The sequence below is a fragment of the Zingiber officinale genome, chromosome 4B, assembly GCF_018446385.1.
Source record: "Zingiber officinale cultivar Zhangliang chromosome 4B, Zo_v1.1, whole genome shotgun sequence".
NCBI lineage: Eukaryota > Viridiplantae > Streptophyta > Magnoliopsida > Zingiberales > Zingiberaceae > Zingiber > Zingiber officinale.
The window spans coordinates 86413199-86425529 of NC_055993.1; the positions used below are offsets into that span (position 1 = coordinate 86413199).

The 12331-nt window shown below is 36.7% G+C and overlaps 1 protein-coding gene across 6 annotated transcripts; it reads left to right on the forward strand.

The window, feature by feature from the left end:
• Window positions 1-204: 204 nt before the first annotated feature.
• LOC121975400 (putative D-cysteine desulfhydrase 2, mitochondrial) lies at window positions 205-11690 on the forward strand. 6 transcript variants are annotated; one of them, XM_042527022.1, is made up of 10 exons: window positions 205-415; window positions 2104-4088; window positions 4392-4482; window positions 5187-5443; window positions 5910-6358; window positions 6452-6494; window positions 6582-6914; window positions 7996-8125; window positions 8891-9052; window positions 11164-11690. In XM_042527022.1, exons 4-10 carry the CDS (start codon window positions 5218-5220, stop codon window positions 11408-11410), a joined length of 1590 nt encoding a protein of 529 aa, XP_042382956.1. In that variant the 5' UTR covers window positions 205-415; window positions 2104-4088; window positions 4392-4482; window positions 5187-5217; the 3' UTR covers window positions 11411-11690. The 6 variants fall into 6 exon arrangements, with proteins under 6 accessions (XP_042382956.1, XP_042382960.1, XP_042382961.1 ...); XM_042527026.1 differs by lacking the exon at window positions 205-415 and having other exon boundaries at window positions 4037-4088; window positions 11164-11361; window positions 11526-11690; XM_042527027.1 differs by lacking the exon at window positions 205-415 and having other exon boundaries at window positions 4037-4088; window positions 6582-6766; window positions 6851-6914.
• Window positions 11691-12331: the final 641 nt, after the last annotated feature.

Here is a 12331-nt window from a genome sequence, read left to right on the forward strand (position 1 = left end):
ATTAGTCCAATTTTATTCTCCTTATTTTATGATTTATTATAATACTTTTCAAAATAAATTTAAGGCGTAAACTATTATAGTCTTTGGCTGGGCCGAACACGCCCCAGGTGCGTGGGCCACTGATCGTGTCCGTGTCTGGACCGGCCCGGCCCAGTTAAGTCGCGGAGTGACGGATCGGACTCGACTACGCTATCGCGGACGGGTGGCGTTCGGGGAGATCGAGATGAGATGAGCTTGCGATGTGGAGTCGTCCTCCGCCCGTGGTCCGTCCATGGCTCCCCGGCGATCCCTTGCCGGATGGGTTTTCCCTCCGTGGTGGCCTTCAACCATCCGCGGCACCGCCTCGTGGGTTCCGACCATCTGCGGATTCAGCTGGACCAACTGCGCGCCGAGGCCGAGATCACCCGCTCAAAAGGTTCTCTCGTTTCCTTGCCCTTTCTTTGTTCGGTAGGACAAGATGGCGCAAGGGTTTATTATGCTTAGAAATGATCTTTTCTTTATGGTCTCACGAAAGCTCGATGAGCATTCTGATACTTGATCCGTTTGGGCTGAGGGAGCTGTTTTGATCTTGTGGCATGTTGGTTTTGGCGGAAGAAAAACAGAAGAATTGTGGTTTTGTGGTGAACTATAGAATGGAAATGAAGAACATATAAAAGATTGAAATCTTTGGATATAAAGAAAAATTCCAAAGAGCAACCCGCTTCTGAGGTATAGGGGTTTGTGAATAGGCGATTTTTTTTTTTTTAAAATATCTCAAACATAGGAAATCAATAAAAAAAAATATTAGAATTTTGGTCCATTTTAAGCCACAAATTCTAGAAGGTTAAGACTAAAAAAAATGTCAAACCGTCACATTAACAACCCCCTACAATGGCCCACGTCGTATGGAGGGAGGTTCAACAGGAGCACAGGTGGCAAGCGCATGGTAGGACCTCTCCAAGCGATGAAACCTTGGGATTGACCCCTGCCCGATTCAGACTGAATACCATGCGCTTACCATCTGTGCCAAGCCCGGGGGGCTAGAAGGTTAAGACTTAAGAATCAATCAAACGTGGTTTTCTTAATAGAATTATTGTATTAGTACTTAGACTATTTGAGTGGCCGTTTTGGGCTGTAAACCATTTGTTAGATTAGCATTTATAAAATCAAGAGGAGCTAACATCGGCAATTCTTGTTAGACTAAGCTTCTTGAGGTCCACCATAAGGTTCCCGCCAATTTGTTTTTTTTGGTTGACACCATGTATCTAGTTTAGACTAATCTCGAGGGTGACCGGCCCAACCTTACGGAAGTTTCTCACCAGCCACTAGGGTAAATTAAGAAACGCTCATAGCAGACGACCAATCAGTCAAATGTTCTTAGGTCAACCGCCATTAAGGGAAATTCATCCGAGGGTATATCACTATTGAGATCTAAGATCATTTAAATCATCGTTAATTATGTTAAAAAAAAAATCTTCTTTTTTTCCCTCTATCCTCACATTTCGCTGCTAATCAATTCAGCTTCTCATATTTTATTGTTGTTGATTTTAACTTTCCATAAGCTTCACACATCTCTCTTAGCGTTCTCAACATTGAAATCATATAGAAAGAGTAAGTTGGGTATCAAGAAAAATCATTTAACAATACAAAATTAGATTATAAAATAATACATTTTGCAATTACCTCAATGTGATTTAATCAGCAATAAGACCTCTATGCATTGACCCATAACTCATGGACTACTGGAACTTGTGGTTGATATCAAATAATTTATTTTTATTCTTTTCTAAAGATGACTACTATAACCTGATAATTTTATAGTTCCATTTATAGCATAATATCATGCTTTTTTTTTTTTTTTTAATTTCCCCTCATTTCTCTTACCTTAACCTCAAGTTTGAACATCTTGATTCCATTCTTTCCTTGGTAGACATTACTTTACAATGTCACAAGAGAGAATTCTAATGCAGACCTCAAATAGTTGTATAATTCACTGATTGCTTTACGTTATGTGGTAGTCTTCTTAGTATTCATTAACTTACCCTGTTTTGAACTGGAGCAAGCAATATTCATTTCTCGTATATGTGGTTTATTGTCATTCTAAAATATCACATATTTCGCCAGCAAATAATGCGCGATTGAGGCTTATGCGTCTTACAGAGGCAGCTGAAAATCTCCAAAAAAGAGCTGCTAAAAGCATCCAAGTCGGTAAGGAAAATGAAGCAAGGGAATTGCTAATACAAAAGAAGAAGTTGTTGCAAGCATTGGAGAAATCAAAGAATCGAATTGAGGTGCTTGACAAACTTTCAGCAAAGGTTACTGAGGTGGAAAATCAAATATCTATTTCTGCAGGCTAATTGAGTATATTCACCTCATTATTGATTACTTATCTTACTCTGCTAAGTGCTAAGATCTATAGATCTGTGGCTGTTATATTTATTTTTGAAGTTTTCTCCATTAACCAGTTTAAGTAACCTTGAGCTCTAGCAACAATATCAATTCTAGAAAAGTAGATAATACAAGAGAGATCCAGGAAATTAACAATATCTAACCAAGCAACATTTTCAAAATTGGGCAAGTGGGTGAACCACTGGCCTAACTGATCACTAGTTCTTCCAGTTCAACCAAGCTAAAATTAGGTTCAACTAGAATTTCTCCATCACTCGAACCAGATCAGGTTGGCTTTCCTTTCCCTGATTCATTGTGAATAATCCTACTAGGCTGGAAGATGCATAATTGCAACATTTAGCCTAGTTTTTTTTATTGGAGAGCTACTGTTTATTGTTTTGCATCTTCTCTCTTTGTTCACAACATAGTATAGGCTGTGTGTTTTAGGAATAGGTGAAAATGAGAAAGAAACAATGATTTTTAGAAAAGGTGGATAGAGAGAAGCTATAAAGTGAGTCTCTCATGTGGAGATGTGGTTTCCTTAGAAGGGAAAAAAAAATGTAAACTTTCTGTCTCATTGTTTCCTTGAAGGGAAGGGAAGGGAAAGAAAGAAGAATAAAATTAAATTTAGTATGTTTTTTTAAAAAATATAGAAAATTGACATATAAATTGAGTTAATGATTTCTTTTTCTAAAACAACTAGCTGTTGCCTGTTGAGTAGTCTGCTGTTCAATTTGGGCAAAAGAAAATGGGAGAAATTGGAGAAAAATTATCTATCTCACTCCCTCCAATGCTTTCTTTCTGTCCAAAAGAACAGGGAAACTCTTTTCTATCCATTTTCATACGTTCTATTTCTTTCCCCTTCTTTTTCCCACAAGTAAAGACAGTCATAGTGTTCAAGAATGATAAATTTCTGTCAAATGTGACTTGAAGGGTCATTTTCACTTGAAAAAAGAATATTTCCAAGTATTTTTTTTAACTACAATTATCTACCAGTTGAATTGGATTTTGTAGGATTAAGATTCAGATTTTCCAAGAAAAAGTAGCTATTAATATATGGAAACAAAATTGAGAGGGTGGCAAAGTAATGTGTGGTGAATCCTTTTGAGTATTATTCTTTTTTGTATATTCTCCATTATATATATCTACAATCTTGGATTCGTGTGGTGACTTTCTGAGGATGTTAATATTCTCAATGAAAAGCTTACTCTTCTTATTATAGACATAATATTTTTTTTAGAAACTAGTATGTCATTAAAATATTATTAGTGTTTTGTGTTTATCTTAGGTTCATTATTTATGGAGTTAACTTATTGCTAAAGGAATTGTTCTATAAGTTGTTAATGACATGTAATTTCACAAGGTAAAGGTTCTCTATATGGTGGATTTATTTGAAACAGTGACTGCTTTCAGGCAATTTCTCTAAAGGAAACACAACTAATTGGACAAGTTGCCATTCCACCTGTAGATAACCAGTTGGACTCTCATCAACAAATTCATTTCATCAGCCTAAATGAAGAAACTTATGAAAAATCAAGTTCAGGAAGTTCAGAGACCTTGCTCAAGCATATGTTTGAACAAATTGATCTGAAACTTTGTTCGGTAGAAGCTGACATAGATAATTTCTTAAGCGCCCAAACAGAAGAAAGCAAAGAAGTGCAGGTGAATGCAAAACTAGAGTTATGTGAGATTCTGAAGGATGTACTCCGCATCAGAGAAAAGTAAGTTCAGTTGGCTTAACCTATTTTGCGATAAGAATCTGAAGGGTTATAGTGTTGTTCTCTATTGTCATTTATAAAGATGGAAATAATGGTTTATGCAGGAAAATCTACATTTATGAAATTGATAATGTTTCAGTGGTATGTAAAAGCAAAAAGTCCACCAATCTTCTGATTGATTAAAATAACAATATGTGCTAGAATATTTTGACTTCCATAACTATAAGATCGAGAGAACTTCTAGGCATTGCAAAACCCATCTTTTATTGTTGCATTGTACCTCAGACCCGGCTCTTTTTGGTACAGAATTGCTAGCATGATGGAGATCAAGACAGATGATATATGAGCTCTGAGCTCTCAGTTGTTGCCAGCTGATATAAGCTGGGAAATGTTGATGGTACGAAAGTTTCATGCCTTGAAGATTTCTTTTGCATGTGTTTTTAAAATGACATACTGGGAACCGCAGCATTTTAGACGTTGAGGTAAAGAATGCTGTATATTTATGTTTAAAATGTTGCTTTTGTGTACACAGTGAGTTGTATAAAAAAGTTTTTGTCGACACAAAAGTTTCAGTATTCCTGCCAATTCATGCCATGAGACAACTGAAGGATACAAAGGTGAATCTCATGCAGTAAGATCACAGCATATATTGGCAGGAAAACTGTGTTGCCAAATTTAACAGAAAACAAGTTTATTTTCAAGATTGATATGGGGGGCAAATGCTGGAAAACACATTGATTCTTTAGTGGACAAGTACACAGAAAGGGATAGGTCTGTCCTCTTTCTACAAGGCTTTTTCGTGTTATTTCAACTCTTTAAAATTGATTTTCACCTCAGCTAGTATATACTGAAAAAAAAAGAAGATAGGTTGTCCAGTATTACTCATTTTATCCCTTGTGCCAAGACATTTGATGTTATCTCTGTCGTGAAGCTGTTTACTAATGAAGCAGATGAGCGTAAATACCTTGCCTATGCTCCCTCTGCTCAGAATTTCGAATGACTTAACATTAATACATCATTTACAATAGTTATGATGTTCGCATATTGGCGGGGTAGTTTTGATACAGCACCGTATCTAAATTTATCCATATTGTGCTACAGGGAATCATGATATTTCATCCAGGAGCAGCTCATGAATATCACTGGGGAGTGTCCTCAAGAATCAGTAGTTCTTGATCAAAAAATGCATTTGACCCAGCCTCTGCTTAAGTTTGCATCCTCTTTGTTTCCTGCTGTGAGCTGCTGCTTTATCTCTGCAGAGTCTCATAACCATGTTCATCATTTTTTGAATCAAACAATTATTGTGATCATCCATTGTGCAAAATGTTTGTGCATATTGGACAGCATGCAGAATAAAGGTATGAGACCTCTTGTGGAGTTCTATTGTGACTAGGAGTTTATCATTGAATATAAGGTCAATAATATAATAAGAAGGCTGACGGTTTGGATGAGTTAAATATTTTTTTATTTATCTCGATGGTAGGTCGAAAATTTTCATGGGCTGGACCGATCAAATTAGTTGGTAGATGATGTTCTATTCCAGTAACAAAGTTAGGAATGTGATAATACTGGACACAATTTTTTACATGATCTTAATTCTTAAGCATAAGTAACAAAATTAAAATTTTAAAGTAACACTAACACTACTTGAATATATAAATGTTTTGACACAAATTGATCCATTTGTTAAGATAATTTTTTTAAAAAAAATATTAATATTTTTAAAATTTATATAATTTTATTTTTTAAAAAAAGTTTAATTTCATTCTGCACTAGTGAAATTATCTTTTAATGAGTTTAAACTCCAGACCTAATCTTGTGTAGCGCCAGAAGGCCGGCGGTGCACCGGCGAAGGGCAGGAGGGAAGGGAAGGGAAGGAGGAGATGTCACTGCGCCGCGTGACCATCACAGTCGCAGCCCCACTCCCTCCTCCTCTTCAAACACCGCCTCAACTTCCGAGATTAAGAGTCGCACCCTGCCGCCGCTGCTATTCCAACTCCAAACCCTCCCCTCTCCTCCGCCGCCAGTGGATGCTGTCGTCCCCGTCCTCTCCAATCCACGCCATTTCGTTCACCAAACCCTCCACTTCTTCCTTTACCTACTACTCTAACGGGCTCAGCGTCTCCCATCTTAGATCCGCGGAGGAAGCTAAACCTTCCTCATCCTTCTATTTGATCCGAGACGACCTCTTGCACCCATTGGTCAATGGAAACAAGGCGAGAAAGCTCGACGCCATCATTCCGCTCATCCTGCGCCACGCCGCCACAGACCTCGTTAGTCGCACGCCTACTTTTCTTCTTCTCCATCGCGCGTTTCTTCCGTCATTTGGATGCAAGTCTTGATCTTTTACATTTTTTCTTTGATAGATTACCTGCGGAGGTGTCCAGAGTGCTCATACGGCAGCTCTTGGTACCATTATCTATCTATCTATCTATCTATCTATCTATATAGGTGGTTTAGGTGAAATTATGCTTAACGAGGTGGGTTTTGGTGCAGCTGTATGTTGCGCAGAGAGGGGGATGAGGGCGCACCTATTGCTCCGAGGTGAACAGCCGGCAGTGCCCACGGGCTACAATCTGGTGTCTTTGATGTATGGGAGTGTGAGTTATGTCCCAAGATCAGTATACGCTAATAGGAATGAAATGCTTATGAAACATGCTGAGTTGGTGGCAGGTGATCAGGTAAATGTGGTTTGGGCAGATGATATTCTGAATTTAGAGAATGATGAGCTGTCTTTGAACGACAATGGAACTCCTCTTTGGAAGGTTGGGAATGTTAGAAGAGTTGTGATTGTTAATGAGGGTGCTGGCAGTGTAGCAGCACTATTGGGTAGGTTGATTCGATCATAATCATGGAACCAAATGATCAATGGCATTTTTTTTTTTATACTTGTGAATCAACATGTTTTCTTCTTTATCCTTTATGCAATACAACTGTCTTCGATCATTCACTGCTTAACCAGGTTCATTCCATGTATGAAGTTACAAATGTGCATGTGTTTGTGCTGCACATTTCAACTCTCAGATACCTTGGCTTTTTAACTGCATTTGTTATTAATTATGAGAACACATTTCAGGAGAAAATCTATCTCCTTGCTTCTCCTCTTTTGCATAGTCTACATAACCTCTGAAAAAAAATAGTTTACATAAATATTACCGTCCTCAGCTAAAATCTTGTCCTTGTTTGGTTGAATTAGGGTTTAGGGTTTTGAGATGGTGAAGTGTTTGTTAGTGGGTGTTCCATCTTGGCTTATGATGCCAGCAGGTTTTTGCTAACAGGGATATTGTAGGAGAGATGCAGTTGGAGTAAAGCTTATATTTTCATGAGGTTAGTACTTTGTTATTAATCAATCTGTCGCATAAATTATCACTCTACCATTTAATTCTGCTTCCATTACCTTTGTGTATGATCCTTTCTATATTACATATCTTGTGAGCACCAAAAACTAAGGGTTCTAGTAGAGCCTCAATCTTAGTTCTGTCTCCATGTATAACATCGAGAAGTCAAGAATAACAGTGACTTAATAGTGGCTGTGGGTGAACATAGTAGAATTGACCACTGTTCTTGAATTTTATCCATAAACAACTAGTAACTTATTGGATTGTAATGATGTTTATGCAACCAACCTACTCTGATTTTGTGTTTTCACCTTCTATATGTTAAATCATCATTGGAAGTTCTATAATCCTTGCTGGCTCTGACAGTGTTCATCTTTTGCTAGTTCATCGTTGGAAGCTCTCTCATCGCTTGCTATAGTAACTGGACTTGTTTCTTCTTCTTTTGGATTATTTTGTACACAAACATCCACATGGCTCCTAGTGTGTCTTGTTGCAATGCCAGTTCTATACATCAAGAATCAAATGATTTATCCTTTAGTATTAGAATATCAGGTTTGATTTTCATTTTGTAGGTCTCATTCGGCTTGTAGAATATCTTTCTCAAACCCACATATTTGGAACAGACCAGAAGATTGCTTTAGTAGTAGATGCTGGTACTGGGACAACAGCTGTTGGTTTGGCTCTGGGCATTGCATATTTGGGGTGAGTTCAAAATCTTACTAAACCTTTGCTTTATAGATACTTCTTTACTCTGCCTAAAGTTGTCATCCAGCTTTTGCCCAAAATTATTCATTGTATTGCAGTGCACTAATAAGACATTTTGAAAATGTTCTCATAAAATGTCTTGGTTAGTCGGTTTAACTGCTGTTGCTTTCCTGTTGCTCTGTTACTTTTCCATGCTCCTGTATTATCACACATTCTTTACCACAATTGAATTGGCAACATAAAAATTGCTTGCACGTGGGATAATTCTGTCATCTCTTGGAACCTTATATACACCTGAAACTTAAATCAAGTAAAAATGTAAAGGTAGCACAGTTCTTAATCCACCACATCCAAAAATGAACATTGTAGACTTGTTGAAGGATTAGCTTAGCTTATTTAAATGACGCTACTGAAGCTGGTTAACTCAAATAGTACAGTGATAACATAAGGATTGTCCTTGTTAGTCTGTTCAGTGGGAGTTACTCGAGGCACTTCCTAATCTGATCCTCAATATCTGATTATTAGTATGCCAATTTCTATCTTCAAACTCATTTTCAAGTTAAGTGAACCCACGAAATTCATCAGTTTGAGCTGGAAAAATCACAAGAAAAGACTACCTATATCTGTCTACTTTCATGTTCCTGCTCCATCTACTTTGACAATATTGGAATGCTTTAGGTTACAATTTTGAAGTTTTATGAATTTTTCCATGCTTTCCCTGACACATATCTGAGCTGTCCAAAACCTCGTTTTTCCTTGTAGGCTTCCATGGAAAGTTGTTGCAGTCATGCTTGCTGATACTAAAGAAAAGTACGAGGAATGTGAAAAATGCCTTGTATCTAACTTTAAGAGGGTTTATGGGTTAGAATCTCTTGAAGACGATGAGGGAATTGTGCAATGGGTCGAACGACTCCATCCAAGAAGGTATTGACATATATGGACAACTGGAGTGCATGTTGTTGGTATTGAAATTATTTGCTGCATTTAGGAGGTTGATATTCTTATGTATTTGGTTCTTGATGCATCTATTCATGCTAATTCTTTGTTTGTGTGAACATAGCAAGTAACAACACGATAATCTTAAGAGTTGATCTAGAGAATGTCACCTATGGTTATTTAAGGTGTGAGACGCCTAAAAGTGCATAGGTGATATGGGGCCTGAGGCACTAGGCGCAAGGTAAGGCGCACGCCTTACCGAAGTAAGGTGTGTGGGTATAAATTTATACAATTCAAACATATATAGGAAATTTTTACCAACATATTTCACTAAAAAAATTATAATTCATAAACTATTAAATAATAATGTAAATATAAAATTTACTAACATTCAAATATTGAAATAGTTTATCTTCATAATTAAAAGCAAACTTCAAATTAAAGAAAAAATAAACTTCAAATATTAAAGAGCCATGTAGAGAGAAATAAGTTTGCTAGGGAGGTTGATGTTCATTTTCTAGGGGAGAGGAGCAGTTATGCAATAAAAATATGTTGCATGCATGCAACATAATTAAAGGTTGATGTTCATTTTCTAGGGGAGAGGAAGAGTCACTCCAGCTAATTAAAGGTTGATGTTCATTTTCTAGGGGAGAGGGAGAGTCATGCTATAAAAATATGTCGCATGCATGAAACCTAATTAATTTAAAGATAATTAAAGGTATGGGTTAGAGCATCTACATCAACTTCCCTAAACACAAAATTTATTTTAAATTTTACATTTTACGTAAAAAAAAACCTTTGCATCATCCACCTTATTTATTTCCTAAATTTAGATTTCATGAATAGTACTTTTTTAAATTTAGGGAATGAAATCCATTCCCTAAACATTAAAATATCATTTAATTTGGGAGAGAGAAAAAATCAAGGGAATTGATTGGGTAATGAAAAGTAGATATTATAAAGAGAAAAAATAATAAAAAGTGGAAGAGAGAGAAGAAAATAATAAAAAAATGAAGATAATGGAAACTTTAGAGTAGCTGATATAGTGTGTAGTGAAAAGTGATTATCTAAATTTAATAAAGATGGTTTATCCCAAATTTTAGAGATACTATAGATAAACTGATGTGGATGCTCTTAGGCTTTTAAAAAAAAAATCTCACTTCAATGAGGTTAGGGAAATCACGCCTTAAGCACGCCTTAACCTCTCAAAAGGCGCGCGCTTCTTTCAAGTATTATGCCTAAGTCACTACCCAAGCGCAAATGGCGTGCCTGGCTATGCAATCAGGGGCATGCTTTTCACAACTATGATGTCACCTATTTAATATTAGTATTTAAAAACCAGAGGAAAAATTCTTCATGACCTGGAAAATGCTTAGGCATCCCATTTTTCTTATGTTTCAAATGATGCTTTATTTGAAGATGCCGGCATGCATTTGGTGACTCTAATTTGGCGAACCTCATCATTGATTGTTTTACTGAGATTAGACACGCCTAAGATTTTAGCGACATAGAAAATAATATTGCCATAGATAAACGCTTCTGAAGTTGTTAAGGCCATGCATTGATGCACCTATGTTGGTTAACTTGTTCCTTCCTAGGAAAATTGATAATTGGTGCTGCTCGATGCATATCCATTTCCTTCTCCCTTGTTTGATGTTGTTTTATTTAAGTTTTGAACATTATAATGTGGCTGGTCTCACACTTAATCTCTCTTTATTCGATAGTTATTACTTATTTTCTTCCACTTTCTACTGTTTGTCCCAGTGCACACATCTACTCTCTCTTGATCTGATCCTACTGAATTATGAAAGCTGCATGGTTGATTTGCCTCTTTTCCATCTCTAGGCTACTTTCTTCTTTGATATAATGTTCGACAAGTTCCAGCAGCACAGCCAAGACTTGTGTCAAATTTGTTATTTTTGATCATGATCGTGGGAGAATAAGTAGCTTAGGTGTGATGAGATATCGATGTGAAACATACAGTTTTCTTTCTAGTGCGAACTTAAAATTTTCATTGTGGTTTTTTGTTTACTTGAGGCTCTGCTTTTCCTGTAAAATCTTCAAGATATTGTCTTGACTCAATATTCTGCACTTACAAGGTTTGGGAAGGTACTGGATGGGGAAATAGATTTGTGCAGACAAATTGCACAGCAAACAGGAGTTCCCTTGGATCCTATCTATACTTTGGCGGCTTGGGAGCAAGCAGTCCTATTTGCTGATTCGGAAGATGAGAAGGATTCTCTAGTGGTGATGCTCCACACTGGTGGCACTCTCGGTTTGTTTGGGTTGGCACAAAGGTATGCTTCTGATTTCAGCTCTTCAGTACCCAACAGGCATGCTTTATAACGAGCCAGATTAAGGACATACGTTGTTGGGACTTCCGGTTCTTGAGTTTCTCGATCCTACTGGTTTTTCCATTTCAGTTTGCTAACGAGGGTCGTTGCTTCATTGATATTTACAGATTGTAGACCAACTTGAAAAGCACTAGAGCTGCTCTATCTAATTGACATCTCGAATACTTTCTTACGAATACGCAAAATTGGCTTGATAATTGCTTTTGTTATGACGTTCATGAATTATGTGCTTCTTGAAATCTTTGATATGTAGTACAGTAGTTTTATGATTCCCCGTTCTTCATTTTACGAGTATTAATGAGCCTGTATTACGTGTGGCTGTTCTTCATTAGCAGCGTTTCTAGTTTTGTTGATGTATGAGTACTTCTAAACCATACTCATTGGCGAACTGGCTATGGTATCGATTCAAGGGATTTGCAGACTTCGTAAAATAAACTTCTTAAACGACAAACTAATAATGTTCCATTTAACTCTCAATTAAGATGGGCCAGTGCTCAGTATTTTGCATTTTAGATTGAACTTTTGAAATCAAAATTAGAGACCGTTTCTCAAAACAAATGGAAACTGTTCGAATCAAAATCACTTACTGAATGTATGAAATAGTCTTTGGAGCAAAAAAATAATATCATTAATTCCAAATGGCCCAATATCGCTGATCTCATAATAAAATATAAATAAATAAATCAAGAAGAGGTTATTTTATTCTAATATAACGATCCTTTACATAAGCAAAATTAGACATCTAACGAAGCATTTTTTGAATCTGTTAAGAATTGATCACAAAACTTAATAAAGTAAATATTCATGTATGTACCCACACATCAATCCATGATGACACTATGCATGCCAATTTCTTCTATGTATCACGATTAGACCATGCACATTGTAGTAAAACAAAATGATTTGGTATTTC

Coding starts and splice junctions, on each gene's coding strand:
- LOC121975400 (XM_042527022.1), top strand. CDS start 5,218: ATGAATATCACTGGGGAGTGTCCTCAAGAATCAGTAGTTCTTGATCAA. Junction 6,495..6,581: donor TGCTCATACGGCAGCTCTTG/GTACCATTATCT, acceptor GTTTTGGTGCAG/CTGTATGTTGCGCAGAGAGG. Junction 9,053..11,163: donor GAACGACTCCATCCAAGAAG/GTATTGACATAT, acceptor TGCACTTACAAG/GTTTGGGAAGGTACTGGATG.